The sequence below is a fragment of the Pezoporus wallicus genome, unplaced genomic scaffold (assembly GCF_028554395.1).
Source record: "Pezoporus wallicus isolate ANWC-B61680 ecotype Strahan unplaced genomic scaffold, APGP_CSIRO_Pwel_v1 contig_5767, whole genome shotgun sequence".
Classification (NCBI taxonomy): Eukaryota; Metazoa; Chordata; class Aves; order Psittaciformes; family Psittacidae; genus Pezoporus; species Pezoporus wallicus.
Window position 1 is genome coordinate 7,922,943 of NW_026640599.1, and position 21,098 is coordinate 7,944,040.

Here is a 21,098-nt window from a genome sequence, read left to right on the forward strand (position 1 = left end):
TAGTATACAGATCTACTGAGGGTGGAGGAAAAATCCTCCTTGTTAACATCTTTACAGTACCCATGTTAAAATTCATAAATGACAGGCAAAATCTGCCCTCTTTATTTGGCATGTTCATCAGACCATCATCATCATAACAAAATTCACAAGGCAGCTGTGAACTCTTACATGGGTGTTCCCACTAGGAAGGCAATTCAGAGTTTCCACCTCAAATCTGTGAGCAAGACATCAGCTGTTGACACTACTTTCCCAAACTCAGACCAAGCCAGGGGGCTGCACACCCTTAGCGAGTGAGGGCTGAGAAGTCTGGAGCAGGGGAAGAAGGTGGCAGGGAGGGATACAAAGGCAAATAGCATGGAAGAGCACATAAGCTCATCTGAATTTCTCCGTCATAGTGGGAGAATCAGGTAAATAGTAATAGCATGAGGGAAAGGGGGTGGAAAAAAACCAAACCAAATGAAAAAAAAACAAGCCAAACAAAAACCTCAGCCTAAACCCTATTCCACCTCTCTGAAACCCGTTTCTCCCTCACATACAAGCTCTGGAAAAGAAGGAGCACAATCAATCGACAGACTAGACAGTAGGACAGTCTATGCTTTATTTTTTCTTTGATCTTCAGTTCCTAAGTCAGCATTGCACTTCTAAATATTATGTCTTGCTGTAAGGATTTAAAACTTAGACCTGCTCTAATATTTCCACAGTCACCCAGATTCCCAAGTAAAAACTGTTACCATTTGCAGCCTAAAATTTACCATTTCTCACTGGGAGCTGTGAGAGATCTTTTAGTTTTTAAATGTACAGTAGTCTTCCTATTACTGGTTTAGGTTTATCACCTGCAGGACAGCAATGAAACTGACACTCATCTTGATACCTATGTTTTGCATATTCAAGTGGATGCTGCATTTTCACAATACCTTTTCTGGAGGCACTGCGTACAGTTCAGGCATCAGCACTATTCCATTCTTCTCTCTAATAAGTATTCCTTCCAGAGCCTCTCTATACTCTTGTACCTAAAAAATATTTTAAAAAAGAGTGAAAAATTACATTACAAACAGCAAAACCAGAACTGTAAAATTTTAGTACTTTCCAGCAGTATGTTTCTGATGAAAGTTCATGGGGAAAATAAAAAAGGGGGGGGAAGGGAAAATCACAACTTGCTGATGGAAGATCAGGGTTCAGATTCTCAGAGACTGTTCCAACATCTCAATATTCTCAGCCTCAGAAACATGAACATACATCTTTAATCTGTAACGCATCACTGCAGTGCAAACTTCTTACATATTCCTATCAAGAAGTCACTGGAATAAATCCTACATGGAACTTGCAATGGATGACAATGTAGTGACATGGATGTCAGGACTGCTAATATCCACAGAAGTGTAAGGTGTATAAATAGTTAGCTTTCTGCCATGCACATTTGTCTATGATTTTCTGAATTCTGCTTCACAGGACCGGGAAATCAATTTAACTGATTTGCTTAAAAATTTGTGCAGGGAAAACTTAAAAGTTGATTTAAACTGTTTAAAACTATTGACATTAACTGAACTGAAAATCCTCTTGGTTTTGTGTTATGTATATTACACCGAGGAATACCAGAGTGATACAAAATAAAGAATATTTAATGCTCTTTTTGCCAGATCACTTATTTTGTTCCATTTGTGAACCATTCCATTACAAGCTTTTACCTATCAGGAGGCCGTTTTCAAATACTACCAGCACCTGCCTATTTCTGCTATCCCTTTCTAAGTGAAACACACAAAGGATACTGCCCCAGATAATCCAATTAAATTCTAGAGACTGCTTTGAGAAGTGGTATTTTATTGACATGACTGAAGAGTCAGTAAACTTTCCGATTTTCCCCCTCATGAAATAATGCCATTTTTCTCTCTCTACCAGACTATTTTCCTGGGTTCAGGAAAGCAACTTATATTTCTAGTCTCAGTAAGCATTTAATACCATTTACAACATCTGGTACATAAAGAAGGCTTTTGGGTCTGAAATTCGCTGTTTTGTTTCTGATGCCATTTTATTTTTAAGGGGTTATGTTTAACAATCTGCATTCTAGGCGATTTTAAAGATTACATTAATTTTTTACTTTCTTCAAGCCACCAACCTAGAGAAGTCCTGGTATAAATGCATTTTTATACCAGAGCGACTGGCTACATGTCGCTCCTTAATTCACCAATATTCTCCAGGTGCCACTATAAACTTTGGAAGGCTACAGTCACTTTAGCTTCCCTGACCACTGGATGCTTGACATAGTAAAGGCATGAAGTAACTTAGTGAATTCATGAAGATGAAATGGCTCCTCATAATCCAACCATAAATCTCCCTGTATGTACAGAAGGACTAAAGGTACTGTGAATCCTGTTTTCAGCAGCCAAGCCACAGAGGTAGCAGGAAAAAGAAGGTGGTCTCATCCTGAAGTAATTGGGAAAGAAGTACCAAGGCTGGCAATAAGACAGAACCAGGCAAATAAACCCTGGTCAGCCCAGTTTGACCACACCAGCTAAAAGAGCCATTCAACCTGGTAGAGGCCCCAGCGTGTACAACACTGCCGCTGCACAACACCAACTCCCCAGGAAGGTAAGATTAGCTGATGACTAATCCCATCCTGCTGATGGGGTATTCAACTGATACCTAAAATAAACATGGAGCAAGCTACAAAATACCATGGGTAAATGGCTTTGCATTTCCACTGACTGTGATTTCTTCTTTCCTTACCTGAATTTTATCCTCATTGAATACTCCATCAATTAGGAAGTATGTCCAGAATACTGGCCACTCACATTCAATATTCTCAAAGAGCTTGAGCTCAGCAGGATCATAGTGCAGCCTGCTTGGGTCCTAGAAATTCAACCGTACTTGTTTAGTCACAGCGCTAAATTAGTCACTCATATTCCAAGCATAATAGCAGCCTATTTTATCCAAGTAATTACAACCAAGAAACCAATAAAACCACCAGAAATAGTTCCCATTCAGACTCTTGAGTTCTTTTTCACATTCAGTTTCAAACTCATTTCATTGTTCCCTAGACAAATCAACCCTTCCCAGTCTCAGAATTTAGGTGTCACCCAAATAATCTTGGCTCTGCCTCAGTTCAAAGATATTCTTGGACACTTCAGCCACCACTTCTGCTTAGGCACCACAAGCATATCTAAGGGTTCTTTTCTTACGGAATTAAGTTCTGCTATTAATAATTGTTTTTCAAACCCTTAGTCTCCTCAGATGTGTGTCATTTCTATGGTGGACACCTGGATTGCCTCCAAATCCAAAATCCAAATCCAAAGATGTCTTAACAGCAATAGAGAACTTCACCCCTTCATGTAAATGACACAATAAATGTCTACAAGCAAGAAATAAAATTCTTTCTAATGCCTAACTGAAATACACATCAGAAGTACCTCTCTGGGTGTCTTGTAACCATCTCGGAGAAAGCGACAGCAGCCATAGCGGCCCTGTAAAGACAGACAAAGGTACACAAAACTTCACATACTGTTCTTTTTCACAGACTAACGCCAGCATAAAAGTTATGTGCTGAATTTTAAGCGTCACCTAGGGATTTTCCTTCCTCTCTTCCCCACACAGATGGACCAAGTCTGGTAACCCTTGTCTAATTAGGATTACTGGTTAAGAAAAGGAGGCTCTACTTCTCTTTACCTTTGGAAAATAAAAATAAAGGAATTCCTTACCTGCAATTTGGATATGATTTCACTCTTGGTTACATTAACTAGGTTTAGATCCTCCACCGCAAAAGCCGGGTAAGAAATAATAGAGAGAAGGCCAGCATCTATTTCCTTTGATGTGGACGCCCTTGGCAACATGGAGTATAGGATAGACTGAGCAAAACAAGAACAGAAGAAAGGGATGTAACACAACTTACCTACTTCAAAAGACTGTGTCAAGTGCAAATGGAATAGACTACAGTATTTGCAAAGACAGAATACTCATTACATAATTATTTTTAACTGAGTTAGAACAAGAATCTTCGTAACACTCACTTTCACATGATCTACTAGAAACAGGGTGAAAAGCATAGTCTGAAGCCATCCTTATTATATTAAGTTCTTGGTTCAGTTAATCAAGATTTCATTTAAAAACAGAAAGGAGAGAGGTGTTGGGGTTTGCCCTAGCAAAGGAAACAGAAGACTGTTTTTTACCTGACAATGTTCTACTTCATCAGGAAGAACATGAATCACTGATTTGTGTCCTCCATGAGCTCCAAAAAGATCTAGTTCATCAATTGCTTCCAAAGCAGCCTTCAAAAACACCCAAATAACAGCAAAAAATCATTAAATACATTTTAAGCCAAGTATACACTCTAGCACCAGTGCTTATCCTCTGAAGGAAAATAAGATGGAAGTTTGCTAACAGACATTTTTTCATCTTCAAAGAGATGCTTGGCAATACTTTAGAAACAGTATTTCTGTCCTCCTGCTAGTAGGATACAGGGCTGACGTGCTGGTGATCCTTCTTACAACTTAAAGGCAAAGCATAACAACGGAGAGCTGGGCTTCCACTGAGATAATATCTAAACATTATAATACTTAGTAATAAATGCTATATTCCAAAATAACCCCCATTCAGTGGCTTTTCAATTCCTCCTTCACCAAGGGCTGTTCAAAGAGGAAGGCTTGCTCAAGGCAACCCAGAATCAGCAGAGGCCGCTGCCCTGAGAAGAAAGTACTGTTGTCTCTCTGATAGTATCATTTCCAAAGGAAAGAGAAATGAGATATCTGCTCTCTCCAGAGCCAACTGAGGCACAGCATGCTCTATGTCAACAGGTGAATCATCACATCTCATACCTCTTGGCCATAATGCATTTGCCCAGCAAAGACAGCAGCAGCCCAAACACTGCCCTCATTTGGACACTGCCACCTTAACCTAGCAGGCTACAAAACTTGGCTTTGAAGAAGTGGGGTGTGCAGCACCACACAGGGAATGTGGTAAGAAGAGATCTAGAACCAGACAGCCATAGCCAGGCTAGCAGAACCTTCCTCCAAAATGCATATTCACAGGGTTGCAGCAGCACTGAATGCTGCTCCATGCCCATTTTTGCCCTGCAGCTTCAAGGTAATGTCAATCTCTGACAAAGATTGCACAGCACAACTTGCCTTATGTCTCTGCAGAGGTGCATGTGTATTTTTCTTCTTTCAACACAAACATGGGTTTACTGGCTCTATAGAGTGCCTCTCTCTAGCAGAGTGTTACAGCAGCAGATTTTCCTGATAGCAGCAGAAAAGCCCGTTGAGGAACTGATAGCTGGGACCATGGGCTTCCTTAAAGGCGCAGAAAAAACACTGAGATCCACTCAAAGGCATATGCTGTGTGTGGTACTGCTGCCACAGATGGCCACACAAAGCAGATACAGGAGAGAAATGTTGAGAGGGAGGATAAGTCCTGAGGCAGACTGAAGAAAAAGCATCTACCTTGCACCTCCTCAGCAGCGCCACCAGCATGCCTTCCCCAGTCCTCACCCCAAACAGCACTTTTACTGAACTCAGAGGCACAGAGAAGCAAAGCTGTCAGTCTGTCCTGACATCAGTATGCCCAGAAGTCATGCAGAGACCACAGCAACCCATGCCAGAATATTCAGGGCAAAAACATTCATACTGGACACCTAAGGAATAACCTCCCCCATGGACACTGCCCCACTACTATTCAACTGAACTGCGGCCAAGACCAGCAGTTACTGTCTCTTGTAGCCACCAAGGTCTTGGTAACTAATAAATCTTGCTGAAATGCTACTACGCCTCTGACCTTTATGGCAATTAGCTTGTGTGAGCCACCTAGACACCACGTAAAAAGGTAGTTTTTGACTGCATATTTACATTCATGGCCTTCTGAGCTTCATTTAGTATCTCTGTGACCTTGTGCTACGGGGGAACTAGAAATATCCACTTCCTTTTAAGTACATCTTTACTCATATCTCTTTCTAAATTACTTGTGAATAATTTCTTAGACTGATACTCTGCTGTTTTTCAGGATTTACATCTGACCTAATCGTACCATGAAAGTATCACACATAATACTGGGGCAGGAGAACTATGAAAGAAGGGACAGAAAACCAGAGGCCACTTTATGAGACTGCACCTCACTGAATTTATCAGATTCATGGCTCAATGAATCTGGTACCCTTCTTGCAATGTCCAGAACAACTGTGCTGAGGTCTTTCAATGAAAGCCATTACCACAATGATTTGACACTAAAAAATATTCTCTTACACCCAAACAAAAATTCTTATACAATCAGTTAATTATCGCAGTGGCCAAGAAGACGATGGAAAGGAAGCCATCAGGTTTGTCAGAGCCCTTCAGCATGACAGAACAGCCATGAAGGTGGTGTCAGGAAGACATTCTTACTTTGGCCATCCCTACGGAGCTTGCGTTCAGTTCAGGGATGCCCTGGTTTGTCTTATCACCACGTTCCCAAATTCCATAATCCTGCAACAAAATCATCAAGAAAAAATTGGCATGATTATATATAAAACCAGTGTTTTGTCCCACAACAAAACCAGACCCCTGCATGAAATCAGTTTATTTGCCTTAATAAATCAAAACTAAACCAAAACAAAAATGCTCCAAGTCTCTAAAGAGCTCCTCCTAGGGCTTAAAGAGCAGCACATAAAAACACATCCTAGCAGGACCAGGTCTACAGTCATGAATCACTGTCTTCACAGTACACAAAACCCTTTATCTTTTCCCCTGTGCATGATTCTCCCTGTGCCCCTTCAACTTGGCACCTTCCAGAAAGTTTATTAACACTCTGCTCTTTTTAGAAAGTCCCTTAAGATTTTAATGTGACATTGGGAAATATTTTTAATTATCAATAAAGAAAAACTATCATTATGATAAAACAAGTATACCTCACCAAGGCAGCAGTTAATCTTCCACAGTCCTCCCACCATCTCCAAAATGCTGCTCACAATGCAAAGTACTGACAGGTTCTGTTATCTTCTCATGGAAGAAAAAGTCTGTATTTTCCTTCTCCATCAATAAATAACTTCCCACCCACATCTGAGCAGTGTTTGGGTGATTTACATCCAAATAACTACTTACAGCGACTTTGTAGGCAGCTTCTATATAAAAAACAAGATTCTGAATAAAGGTAACTTCATCAAGGGTGAAGATAATACGTAACCCTGGTTATAAGAAGGAAAGAGTAATTATATTGTGTTAGAACTGAAATATTTACTCTTCAGTGAGTTTCATGCTTTTGTTTATTTGCTACCAACTACTACCCACTGAAATCAATGGAAAAAACTCATGCTGATTTCAAAAAATAAGGCAGCAAGACTCAATACTTAATACTGACAAAATACTTCAAATGCCACCAATACACATTGTTTCAAAGACAAACCAAAACCCACCCCATGGAGGGTGGCATTCAGACACAGTGGGTACAAAGGAGAAACCTCTGCACCAGCTCTGGAGAGTATCCCAATTCCTACAGTTCTCCACCTCTCCGCCTGCTAAGTGTTCTATCAAGAGACCACCAGGACACCCAGGCACCTGCTCTGCAGGGGTCAATGGCAAAGGGCTGTGAGGATAGAAAAACACATGAAGAAACATATCCTTATTCCTACAGAAGTACAGTTGAGAAGAACACAAGCTAGAACAGTGCCAGCAAGAAGAGGAACACAGATGGCACTGGTGGCACCTGGCTCAATGTCACCACTCTCTGAAGAATCCTGGTTGTCCATCAGGACACCCTATGTAGTCTTCAAACACAAAACTGTCCTCTGACACAACTCTGAATATTCCATGTATTTATATGCCAACAAACATCAAGGGAATGGACACTGCCAGTTACTATAAACATGAAATCCTAACTCACATCTCTTTTCCAGAGAAATACTACTTTATTCTGAGTAATAATTATGTAAAGATCTTCACAGCTAGTTACAACTTTTCTCCTTTTTTAAATGAAGGCTAGAATAGAAAAAGACTGCAACAATCGTCAAGGCTAAAATATCTTCTGCTTACCTGATGCAGTCATCTGTGCCAAGAAGAGGAGGTAAAGGGAAGTTGCATCCACTTGTAGATGCCCCCACTGGTCGTCCCCAACCACCGTGGCACAAGTTGCAGAGTTATACTTGGCATGGAGGCAGTCTTTGGTACTCTGTGTGCATTTGAACTTCTCTACCTTATCTACCTAAAAAGCACCACAAATTTCAAATCTGAAACATTTTGGAATAAATTCTCCAAACTATGTCAAAATGAACAACTTTTCTTAGGCACGAGAAACTTAAGGTCCTGATCCCTGCTACCTCACTTCAGTGTGTTTTGATTGATCAGAGTGCTTAAATGCAACTCTAACTTTAGACTCCATCTAAATTCACATCTGTCTGGGGAAGAATGAGATGAAATTGCCTTGTTGAGTTCAGATCTTAGTTACGAGTATGCATATTGGTGAAAATCAGCTGACAAAGGCAAAACCATGATTTGCTACAAGCACTATCTCAAAAAGGTGCAAGTACAATCAGAGCTTTGCTCAAGAGTTTTAAAAAGACTCCCCAGACCTCCATCTACACACACATGCAAAAGACACAAGAAACACATGCTTTGGATGAGATGCTTTATAAACACAAGGAGTACTAATTCAAATCATGACATTACCTGTCTCATCATGCACTGTAAGAGTCCCCGCATCAGCTTCACAACATTCTGTGGGAACAAAACAGACAAGTGACACCCTCACACAGCAGCTGTTACAAACAATACTCAAAAGTGATCAAGTTCACACCTCCTACTAAAGCTCTGGCAAAGGTGAATAAAAATGTGTATTTGCCTGAAATACCTTACATGCCTTTTCATATATAGATATAGATACAGATATACCAAATATAATGGTTGTATTTTATTCCCACATTCCTGACCAGAAGTGCAAGTATTTTCCCGAAGACCATCTCTAAACAACGGAGCATTTCTCTGTGGTCCTCCTATCCAGCTAAGAAGCAAGATGAATGCTGTGTCTTGTAACAATAATAATAATAGTAATTATTTTTAGAGTGACAGCTCCAGGGAACACTGGCAGGTGATTGCAAGACATCGACATGATTGGAAAACCTGTTGAGCTGTTTCTGCTCTTTATAAAACAGAAAGCAGATGACTAATGTAAGGAAAAGGCCTTTAGTGTGTACAAAGAGAAGTACAAGATCTTGCCTTACATGAAAACCACCCCCATCCTTTCACCCCAAAATTATTATAGCCTCAAAATATGATTGTGCACACTGAGTCAAGGTTATTTTGCCACTACAGATCTCCCTCGTTTGAATGGTAAATGTCAGCATAAAATTTACCCAGTGCCTGCAAAACAGAAGGACACCAATGCCAGCACCTCCTCACTTCCCATTTAACCCAACTTTGCACTCTCACTTCTGATGCCCACTTTCCCAGCTCCAGGTTACAGAAATTAACAGTGTGACTGACGTCCCCTTGCAATTCTCCAGCACACAAGTCTTCCAATTTTTGAGATCTTTATCTTGTTTAATTTGATCAAACACGTTTATGTATCACGTACACCTTCTCTGAGATGACACCAGTGCAAATTTTCAAGACTACTACTTAAACCGCCATGCTTCTCCTATGGGGTCCGAGCAACCTAGGCTGGATTTTCTGCTCATGAAGGATCTCAAGGTTTAATCAGAGGCTTGTAAATATGGGCATAAAATCTCTCAGGAGCCTAATTTTCAACAATCATCCAAACAATGGAAGTTTGACTCCTACATGGTTTTGTTTTGTTTATATTTTAACTCAGATGTTAGCCTCTCTGACACCCAGTTCTCTGACACCCACATTCCTGGTTGCTGGAAGGCTGCCAGAAACACTGCATACCACACCCTGCACCCGCAGGAACATGACATGTACTCCGAGCTGAAAAAACCCTGCCAGATCCTAGACAGAGCAGCAATGTATGCCAATCAATCATCAAAATCACTACTGTATGAAAAAAAACAGCACTAACTGGTTCATGCCGAACTCTGACATACCTGCTCAAGCTCATAGGCCTTGGCTTTATCCTCATCCCGGTCTGCATTCTTCCGATAAGCCATCCCCAGCCCCCAGACAGCCAGGATGCTGTAGACATTGTCCCGTACCCAAGCATCTTTATGGTCTGTACTGGCTGAAAGCAGCCCTGTAACTGGGTTCTAACCACAGCAGAAAGAATAAAGAACAAACATCATTATCTGTATTAAGAAGCACCAGTTCTTTCTGTATCAAAGGGTAACAAAACAAAAGAGAGCCTAAGATGATTTCACACTGATTGCATGCTATAACTGGGCAGAATTTTGAAACAGAAGTGAGGTCCCATCTTTCTTTTCCCAAACTCACACAAGTGAAATACAAAATGTATGTGAACACTTCAGGATGTAAAGCTTATAGCATCTGGCTGAGCACCCAAACCCACATAGGATTATTAACTAAGTCACCGAGTAAAATTTTAAATACATTGAGGAAACAGGAATTTCAATTTTACATATTTGTAAGGAAAAGAGAGTACTGACTTAACATTAGAAATTTAGTCTGGATCTGTTCTTCTCTATGCACTGGTCTGTGGCATGATCTTGAGGAAGTAAAAAAGCAGTACTTCCCTTCTAGGAAATTAAACAGTATTTCTATTATTTACCTGCTGGGTTTATGACAGGTAAAGCACAAATGCATGCAAAGCCCTTTTTAAAAGTAGCCTCTTTTGAAAAATGAACAGGAAGAGAAATTCTGACGGTACTGAAAAGCAGCACTGTCGGAAAAACAGCACACTGAGTAGCCTCCTGCATCCCAAATTCCCCAATAAATTTTTCACTGCATCATTAATTCCCATCACTTCACTATCATTAGTTTTTAAGACCATCTTTCTCAGCTGTATGTTCTTCACTAACAAAAAGATGAGGTAGGGAGGCAAAAGGTCAATAGAGCTTTCAATCAAATCAAGCTTTTACAGAACATTTCAGTGCACAGGGCTGGTGTGACAAGGGGCAAAGATTACAGTAATAAAGATAAGTAAAATTAAAAAGAACACATACACCAGTTTTTCATTTCTGCCACACACTGGTTCACTCAACTCCTTCCTTAGTTATTTTTAAGACAGAAGTTTTGAGAGGGAGGAGCTTCAGCTACAATTTCCTTTGCATGTGACAGCTGGGCATGAAAACAGTGACAGCCTGACACACATGACTGGGCACAGCCAGTGTTATTGTTACGGTTTAAATACAGCAATGTCCAGTGGCTCGTGGAGAGCAGATACATGTAGTTCTGAAACAGTCCCACAGCAGTCTTCCCAAACCAAGCAACAATCAAAGGACACCAACTCATATGTTTGATGGGGAATAGAGCATAGAGGAATCCAAGGAGCTTAAAGAACTTCTTTCTAAACTTGAAAAATCAAACCAAGGAGTAACAGAAGAAGTAAGCAAGCAAAGAAAGGACAGGTTACTCCCACCTCAGCACTGAGCCTGTGTTACAAAACACAGGATTTCAGTAGGCAGAGTGCACGTGTCCAGTATTTTTAGAGCGCACTTTTTTCCCCTCCCTCCCATGCAGGACAACAAACTTCTCTGCACCTGCAGCCCTGGCTTGACAGAGATCACCCTGCTGCCTGAGGAACAATCATTTTGGTTTATTTTTTCCCCATCCTCCATGCTGGGCTGGCTGCCAGTTGCAAAATCAAAATGCCTCCAGGTACCAAGATGGAAATCCCGGAAAAATGTCCCATGCAAGACTTTGAAAGCCCATTCATTCCCCAGGGAGGTACCTGTCTACCTTCAAGAGATTGCATTAAACACATCCTAAGGCAGCTATCACCATTTCAGAGCCTCTGGTTCACCTACAAGAAGGTCCCAGCTCTTCGGGCACACTGGGCTGGCACCCATGGACTGACAACACATTAATGTTGATCCTCATGCACATGCAGAATGCTAGCAGAGCAACACAACATTAATTAATATTTAAATGGTTTGGGGTTTTTTGTTTGTTTAGAAAATCCTTACTTTTAAAACTACAGTTACTTTCTTCTGTTGCCTGCTGACATCATATAAAAAGCACAACCCTTACAAAATGCTAAAAAACCTAAACACTGAGTGTGCTTAACCCTAAAGACATCAAAGAGATTTTAGCTCAGCTAAAATGTCCATGCAGTGATCACTAACTGGACTAGCAGGTCTCACCCTGCAAGTCACACAGCACATACAGATACACGGAGCAAAGAATTTTACCAGCACCCATGGGCTATGTGGGTTGAAAGCATCTCTACAAAAAGCTGATTGACAGATTAAGACTTTAAACTGCTGTATCGTGCCCAATCCTATTTTCAAATTGATCTGCTAATCTGGAGACCAAAAGAAACCCCACCAAAACACACTACCAGTTCCTACAGAGGTCCAGATGCCATTAAGAGCTTCAGCATTACAGGCACAAAAATAGGGGGGTTCTAAGCCCACATTTATCATCTTGCTGAAAACCTATTTAATTTACATCTGTCTCATTTACTCATCAGATGAAAACTGAAGTAAGCTCTAGCAAAGTTTGCAGCTAAGACTGTTTACATGAAACCAGACATGGCACAGTTGGGGTTATATGTAAATGTATGCCACAGGTGCTTTCCTTACCAGCTCCCTGTGCTTTTCTCTTATAGTACCCTAGCAATACTTACAATGTATCTAGACGTTAAGTTTTGCTATTTTATGGACATATTTTAAGATTTCCATTTTTTCTTACCTCAATCAAATAAACAAGTGTAATGAGCAGCTGAGAACAGCCTTCTGGTCATGCTCTTCAGTGCTTACTCAGCTACACTAATGAAGCATCCCTCTGGCCCCCATCCCCAAGGGCACAGGACAGGAGCTGGTACTTTGGTCTTACCCTCCTTGTACAACCTTTAACAGGATCGTACCTATCCCTGTGCACACTGCAGGCAATTGTGCTGATTAGCACAAAGCAGTGCTTGCAAAACACAAAAAAAGTAGGCTACAGATCCAACCCCGTGAGATGCTACATACGGAAAACTGTCAATGTTGGTGAGGGATCCGGAACTGTGCTTTGAATGCATGTCTGCCTGGTAGCACACGTATTCTGAATTACAATTTTTCTCTAAAATGACATTGATTTAGAGTGACTGGAATGAACACAAGATCAGTTGCTGCTACTGAGGAACATGACCCCTGGTGTACTAAACACCTTCTTATCAAAGCAAAATGTTCCTGAGCACACGTGTTCTCCCTGCTGCACCCTTACGAGAGCAAGCTCATTACTTCTGCTCATCAGAGCACACAGTATACGTGCCAGGTCTGCACACATGGCATGCCTGTGGCCCGGAGGTACACGGTCACAGCCACACACAACCCCTGTGTGAAGCAGCAACACTTCAGAAGCACCTTAAATGCCTCCTGGTTCTTCTGCCAGTCTGCTCGTGGGCAAACCAATGGATTAAATTCCCTTCCCTGGCTGTCCTGAAAGGCACCTGCAAAGCACCAGCAGTGAAGCAGCAGCCCAGCCTGTCGCAGGCTATTCTGCTCCCAAGCAAGAAAGGGTGGCACGTGACTCAAAGACAACTGTCCTAACTTGCCCAAGGAAGGGCTGCATCTCTTCACCTCACTCAAGCTGAACATTTTCAGCCTACTGCAGTGGAAAACCATAGGGACTACATATATAGAAAACAAAGCTAGAAACCCACATTGCAACATCCCTCTGGACTGCCCTGTGCACTATCCCTCTGACCTGCTGCTAGACTGTGATTTGCTTTCCACACACCAAAGAAAACTTACTTATGTCCTTTGCCCACCTCTGAACTTTCCCTAGCATTGAGCACTTAATGGAAAACACATCCAAGCACTGTCAATAGCAATTAAGAAATTCTATGTCACTGGTATAAACTCCCACATTACCATTAAGCTACACCCTTTTTGCTATTGTTAACTACTCATAGTTTTAAGGCACAGCTTTCATGGGCCATGTTTGATCTCTGGATCTCAGAGGCTCCATCTCTCCTGTAATGGAAGCTGTTATTAGCATCCTCACCCTATAAATATGGAAACCAAGACAGACACTGGAAGCCAAAGTGACTTGTCTAAGGTCATCTTGCTGAAGCACAGCTCAAAGCATCTCCTGCACCCCAGCACAGCAAGAGAGCAAAATTATCTTCTCATACCACTTATGCCATATTCTTGCATTTGTTTCTAAAGAGCTTGTAACAATTAGTTCACAAACATTAATCCACAGGTGTCTGGACCCCGTGCCCACAACAACAGTCAGTCTTACTGACCTAAGTGGATTTAGGTCCTAACCTCTTCTTTTACTGCTCTCCAGTTTCTTGTAACTCTCAGCAAGTATATTTGGGAACTGACTTATGCAAAAAACCCTGCTGCTCTCCTCTTTATGTACTGGACTGTTTTAACTGAAGCATGGCACTGCAGAGCACACTGTGAGAAACATAATCATAGAACACTGGGTTGGAAGGGAACCTCAAGGATCATCTGGATGACAAGCATGACCATGTCCAGCACCCTGTCCAGGGGAATCTTTAAAGTCCTCAGAACCTGCCTGGGTGAAGTGAGGACAAGCAGAGAGCACTAGGCCAGGTAGGATGGGGCTTTGAGCAACCTGGTCTAGTGGAAGATGTCTCTGCCCATGGCAGTGGGGTTGGAACTAGGTGATATTTAAGGTTTCTTCCAACCCAAACCATTCTATGGCTCTGTGTGTGCTGACCAAAAGCCAGAACAGGCAATAGGTTTTCCCTCACCAGCCCTGACACCATTTTGTTATTTGGCTGCTCACATACGCAGGCAGCCCTACTCCACGACCCAGAGCCCGAGCAGTGAGACACCATGAGAAGTAACCCCAGGCACACCAGTGCTGCAGAGGCTGCCCCTGCAGCAGGTCAGGATGGGAATCTCTTGGACGTGCACTGCTGCACACATACTGCACAAAGCACTGCGAGTCCAGCTCTGTCCTGGATTCACCCCGAGCTGACGCTGACAGACACATTTCAAAGGCCTTGCTTGGAAACCTTACGTTACTGGGACTTAGGAGTGCTATGGGTATGTGTGTGTATATATATATATACGTACCACTACAACGGGTGGGTGTGTATCATATGACCACGAACACATTCTATACACAATATTATCGTTTGCAAGCTCAGACTTGGTGCGTTTCTTACCCATCTGCCAATGTGCACTTACATGAGCGGCTGGCGAGCACCACAAGGACCTGCACCGCCTCAGCTTTCCCGGCTCTCTCCCTCAGCCGGGAACGGAGGCCGTGCGCGAGGGGGGGGCAAGAGATTCTTTTCCCCCGGCCCCGTCTTGGCCCTTTTGTGACCAGGCTGCGTCCCCCATCAGCCCCCCAACCCCGGCCCGGCGTCCCGCAGCGGCGGCAGCCGCCCTCACCTGGTGGCAGAGGATGGTTCGCTGGACCAGACGGGCGTAGCCGTCCAGGCGCACCCCCGAGTTGCTGCGGCTCCTCATCGCACCGCGGCCGCCCCGCTACCGCCTCAGCCGGCCCAGTTGCCAGGCCCTTTGCCAGGCCCTTTGCCAGGCCCTTTGCCAGGCCCTTTGCCAGGCCCCCGTAGCGATCGACCCGGCAGTTCCCGGAGATGGCGGCAGCTGCCTCCTGCCTCCTCCCTCCCGGCCAGCCGGCCTGCCCCGGCGGGTGGTGCGCCAGCCCGCCTTCCCTCCGGCGAGGAGGGGCGGAACGGGGCGGGGCGGAAAGGAGCGGGGAGTCCGGCCTCTTCCCCCCGTTCCTCCATCCCTGTCTACGGCGTGGTGGGGTGGAAGGCAAAGCGAGCCTGCGGAGCCCTAAAGAGCAAGGGTGCTTATGGTGCTGGGCGGGATGCACGAAATCACAATTTCAGCCTGTGGGAAGAAGAAGGCTTTCCCTGCGGTGTTCCCAGCTGCTGCTCTGGGGGGCGGCAGGAGGAGGTGAGCGTGAGGGACGGCCGGCAGCCGGGACACCGGGAATGTCTGCGTCCAGGGGAGCAGCCAGGGGCAAAGGCAAGGCCGTGCAGCCTGAGCTGTGGCGCGGCAAGTGATGAAAGCCAGGATAAATGATCCAAACCAAGGGCGATTTTATAGATCCTCTTCATTGGTGGGACTGTAGTGGTAGGACAAGGGGTAATGGGTTAAAACTTAAACAGAAGAAATTCAGGTTAGATACAAGGAAGAAGTTCTTTACTGTGAGGGTGGTGAGGCGCTGATACAGGTTGCCCAGAGAAGTGGTAAATGCGCCATCTGTGGTAGTGTTCAAGGCCAGGTTGAACAGGGTCTTGAGTGACATGGTCTAGGGTGAGGAGTCCCTGCCCCATGGCAGGGGGGTGGAACTACATGTCCTTTCCAACCCAAACCATTCCATGATTCTATGATAATGGTGCAAAAAGCCAGAACATTCATAAGGTTTAAAAGATTGTCATTGTTTATTTGTTTTGTTGTTGGTAGTTTTTTTTGTTTTTTTTTTTTTAATGATTGGTTGTTTTTTTTTAGCATTAAAAGTACCTTTACCAGGTATCTTCACACCCTAGCCTTGGCTTTCCAACTCAATGAAGAAAAAGATGTAGAGATTTCTGATGGAAATGGACCCACTGTTCCCATGATGCACACTAAGGGCATTAGACAGTGGGTGCTTTGGAATTTGCCATGGCATGTCTTGTGCTTCCACACTAGTTCCTGACTACAGGTAGGGTGGGAGCCAGCAGAAAGAAGGGCACTCAGGCAAAGGACACCAAGCCTTAGAAATGTGACAAAGACTTTAAAACAAACAAACCAACCCAAACCTACATGTGTTAGAGTTCCGAAATCTTCAGTGATTTTCCTCTGTGCTCCCCATCACAGAGCAATGGGAAGCGTGGATGGGTGCTGAAGCATAGAAAAGATGTTGCAGAGTAGCTGGAGGTGTGAGGTGTGGGATTCACTCGAACTTCATAAAGGATTTTTTTTTCTGTTGCCTTTTTTGCTTTCCTCATGTGCAATTGCAGCATTAACAGAGTTAGTTTTGCAGTTCTTTTTCGCTGTGCTGACTTCATTGACTGTATAACCGGCAGCATGGTTGACAAAACAATTTTCAAAGGAGGCCTGTTCCTTAAGGGGTGGCTGTCAGACACTATTCTGATAAGCACCCCACAGTGGGAAGGGGACAGGGCACTACTTAGGGGCTCCTAACTCCATCAGCCCAAGCCCTGAAGCTGCAGCTCAGGGGAGGCTGCACAGTCCCACAACATGTATCTGTTCCCTCTCCCCTAAGCTGTGCATGGGCTCCCTGCTCAGGGCAACTGTTTTTTTAGAGAGAGAATTGCACATGCATAGGGAACATGTTTGCTGAGCAGGGTGGTGCCAGCTGTACACAGAGTGTTTCTGTTTATGAATGACCCCCTGGTGCTCTGGGAAGGGGTTGCGGCTTTCACAGAGTGCCGGACTGCCATGGCTCAACTGCTAGCAGTGCACAAGACATCAAGGACCAAAAGGATACTGACACCCAGTGTGCAAAAGCATTCTCAGTTGGTTTAATGATGAGAATCATTTACTAAGATAAAATAATATGCTGCTGTGGGTGCAAAATTTTTCTACACTATGTGTGTGCATTTAAGTGGCAAAGTCAGAAAAGACACCCCCCCCTCCAGAAATATATGAAATAAAATCATTAAAAGAATCATAACATATGTTAGTGTGCAAAAAATAGAAAAAGAGGAGGATTCCAAGCAGGTCAGTGACAGTGGAATATGTGTTTTTCATAAGGAATTTAATTACTCAAGCCCAACTCCACTTTGGAGGACCTTCAGCAGACTTGAGGGCAAGCACTGTCAGCGTTTTCTCTGCTTAAAACCAGATCTGCTAGAACCACGAAAGGGAAAATATGTGGAAGACAATAAATCTAAGGGCTAGTCACCATCCTCTACAAGAGGTTACATACTGCAGCTCATGTCATCTGCAGAACTGGAACATGGCCCACTGTAACGACACATTTATCTAGAAGACAAAGTTTATGTATTTTATGTGTTGTACTTGCTGTAAATGTATTAACTTTTTTTTTTTTTACAGTTGAAAATATAAATACAAGAACATTAAATAAATTTACAAGAAACAGTGCAAAGGCAATTAGCCAAATAGTCAAAGCATTCACAGAAATGCATTCCAGCTACTAGCATGCCAGGACAGTCTTTTATTAACATGCAGTTAAAACCTTGTGGGTAAACACAACAAATACTTAAAATTCTCACTTTAAAAGTCTATTCAGAGTAGTCCTGGACACAGGAGACCAAAAGAACCTGTGCATTGCATACAGAACCACAAGAGGGCTTGAGTACTGAAGAGATTCAATTGCTGAGCTACAACCAAGCCCTAGGTAGGAGGCATCTATCTGATGCTTTTTGTGGGTAAGAGAACTTCCAGGGCTCCCTACCGAGTCTTCTGGGAAAACAAAGCCCTTTCTCGCCTCCACTGTGCATCTGCCTCAAAAAATCTCCTTTACAGGGTCTGGTACTCTGCAGTGTGGCCCCAGTTTGTTCTAGCTGTTGCTCCAGGAGCAGCTAACCTTTGCCCAAGAATACAAGTGTCCACAGCTGCGCACCTGCGTGAGAATGAAGAGGTACAACTACGGCTCAGGCTAATTTTTGTTCAGGAAGAGTCTTCACAATGTTGTATGGGGCTTTCAGCTGTTGTGCATGAAGAGCCAAAATCCAGCTTTTTCAGACAAATAATCACAAAAGGGAACCAGCCAAGGGCCACAGTACAAGCAGAAATACTCACTAGCATAGCTCAAGAGCTGCCCCTTTAAAAACAGCCACACAATGGAACAAACAATTTCATGGCTACTAAATATAGCAGCTAGCATTTACCCTCTGTGTATTTTTTTCTTCTAAAAAAAAACACTTCTCTACTTTATCATTGCAAATGAGAAATGGCAGCGAGTTTAATCTCTGGAACCACACTTAAGGTAGAATACTGACCCTGCTGAAAACAACACTAAAGTTCCCATTGACTTACTCAAGCCACTAACATAACTGAATTGTACTTAATAACCTACTATTTATCACTCCCTCATTCATGGCACTTGGATGATATCCAGTTTCTGTCCCTCTGTGGTGTACTGAGAGGTTGCTAAAGGTTCAAGACCAATACAGTTTGTATTTACAGTTCTGTATCTAGTAAATATATTTAAACCACTGTAAGTGATTTCATTTCCTAAAGAAATCAACTTCTGTCTCATTCTGTGTTAATAATCTCAATTAAAGAAGAATTCAAACTTACAATAAAAGTTAAAACAAAATACCAATTATTTTTCTATACAGAGGAATATTTAAATTTATATTACAAGAAATAAATATAAAAGTAACACTAAGATGCTTAGTTTGGGTTTTTTCTGTTTATGTACATCACTACAGAGTTTGCTTCTACAACGTACAAAAAGTTGAAGGTTGTATGGCTAACATTTTTAGAGCTAACATCATTTCTACAGACAAGCTGTAACTTCCTACATTTCTAAATTCTACTATGCATTATATCAGATAAATTTAGTTGTAATAAAAAAGTCTAATCAAAACTTTCTTTTAAATGTAAAAAAAGACGTCAAAATAAACCTCTAATGAAGAATCATAATGGAAATGTGCCAGCTGTAATTTGACATCCACAGTAACTTGTCAAAATAGTAGCTTCCTTTTTTCTTCTTTTTTTTTTTTTTTTTTTTTTAATAATTGTCCTTGTCAATTCAATGCATGGCTGCCTTGAAGTTCCAGTACCATACGTTAAATAAAATCAGTTCTTGGTCTGCTCACATTATGTAAAACCGTTAAAGTAAATCTCTACTTCACACTGTAAACCAATATGCTGTTTAAAAGGAAATCACATTTTCTCGATAAAAGTTAGGCTTCCCCTCTTTGAAGTCCTTCTGAGCGAGATGTGGCTTTTCTGGCTGCCTGTATCATCCTTTTCTTGCAGTACAAGTTGTTTGCCTGAAAAGTCATGAAGACACAAATCACCATTCTGTACACTGAAAGAAACGCCATTCTTCTCACTGGCAAGATGGCCTGTTGAAACAGAAAAAAAGTGCATCCCATCAGAAAGGTTCAGTCTCAAGTCTCCCACACTTTTTCAGTAACTGAAGGGAGTTCAGGCACTCTCATTTTATCCCTGCAACAATTTCAAAATGTGTATTTTTCTGTACATAATCTGCATATATTTCTTTTTGTGTGTAGAAGCCAGTGAGATTTGAGAGATGTTAATATATTTATGTACAACGGGATTCTGTATGCTCCAACTCTGGCAGTGTTCAAGGCCAGGTTGGATGAGGCCTTGGGTGATATGATTTAGCGTAAGGTGTCTCTACCCATGGCAGGGGGGTTGGAACTAGATGATCTTAAGGTCCTTTCCAACCCTAACGATTCTATGATTCTATGATTTGAAGCAGCAAAGATCACCGTTCTCAGAATGCAGACTTTGACTTGGAATAAACATCAGTAGATAAGGTGCAAAATAGTTCTCATTCTAGTTTTGCTTTAACAAGCTAAGTTTAAAAGGTTTCTCAGGTTTGCCATGCATCTGAAACAAGCAAGTGTTGGAGAATACAAATACTGTTTTAAAAACTTGGAAAGACACTCAACTTGCAGGTTTTATTTCTAGAGGACCATCAGAATATGGCCTTGTCAAATCATGGGTCTAAGCCATATATAGACTGAGAATCTTACACATTTAGGTGAATCTACAATGAACACATATAATACCACTGGTGACTGAAGCCTATTAATGAAATGCTCCACAAATGCTCAGTTCACTAGATAGCAGTATTTCTTTTGGGAGGGGATAATTTTGTTAACCACTGAGAAATGAGTTCACAAACGCAGATGAAGAGCTGTCACTTTATCATTTATACCAGAAACAGAATTAAAAAAGTAAAACATTCAAGTTTGCTACTTGTATTAATATTCTCAACACTTAATATACAAATGTCAGAATGATTCAGTAGATTTCAATAAATCTACTGAAAAGACACAACAGTGAAGGTAGAAAAGGCTTGTGGTTTATGGTTTTAGGAGGAGGAAACACATTGGTGATAAACCTCTAGGCAGTGAAAGATGACTCTCTCAGAACTCCTGGATTCAGTCCCATCAAAATGCCTCAA

General features: G+C 42.3%; 2 protein-coding genes across 5 annotated transcripts in view; both read right to left on the minus strand.

Moving 5' to 3' along the window:
* Positions 1 to 15,522, minus strand: part of PHKA2 (phosphorylase kinase regulatory subunit alpha 2) — a 60,373-nt gene extending 44,851 nt beyond the window's left edge. For all 4 annotated transcript variants that reach the window (XR_008973526.1, XR_008973527.1, XM_057419675.1 and 1 more), the window contains exons 1-11: positions 15,383 to 15,522; positions 9,992 to 10,150; positions 8,619 to 8,666; positions 7,986 to 8,154; positions 7,059 to 7,141; positions 6,363 to 6,443; positions 4,161 to 4,259; positions 3,693 to 3,839; positions 3,405 to 3,458; positions 2,725 to 2,847; positions 915 to 1,010 (exon numbers count right to left, since the gene is read on the minus strand). Coding sequence is in view for 2 of the 4 variants with exons in the window: in XM_057419675.1 (XP_057275658.1) it covers positions 915 to 1,010; positions 2,725 to 2,847; positions 3,405 to 3,458; positions 3,693 to 3,839; positions 4,161 to 4,259; positions 6,363 to 6,443; positions 7,059 to 7,141; positions 7,986 to 8,154; positions 8,619 to 8,666; positions 9,992 to 10,150; positions 15,383 to 15,460 (1,137 nt within the window). In the remaining 2 variants the exon portion in view is untranslated. The remainder of the gene's footprint in view (positions 1 to 914; positions 1,011 to 2,724; positions 2,848 to 3,404; positions 3,459 to 3,692; positions 3,840 to 4,160; positions 4,260 to 6,362; positions 6,444 to 7,058; positions 7,142 to 7,985; positions 8,155 to 8,618; positions 8,667 to 9,991; positions 10,151 to 15,382) is intronic.
* Positions 15,523 to 17,398: 1,876 nt separating this feature from the next.
* The window catches only part of ADGRG2 (adhesion G protein-coupled receptor G2), a 52,612-nt gene continuing 48,912 nt past the window's right edge, over positions 17,399 to 21,098 (minus strand). The window contains exon 27 of the mRNA XM_057419546.1: positions 17,399 to 20,007. Within this exon, the coding sequence (XP_057275529.1) occupies positions 19,823 to 20,007 (185 nt within the window). The 3' untranslated portion in view covers positions 17,399 to 19,822. The remainder of the gene's footprint in view (positions 20,008 to 21,098) is intronic.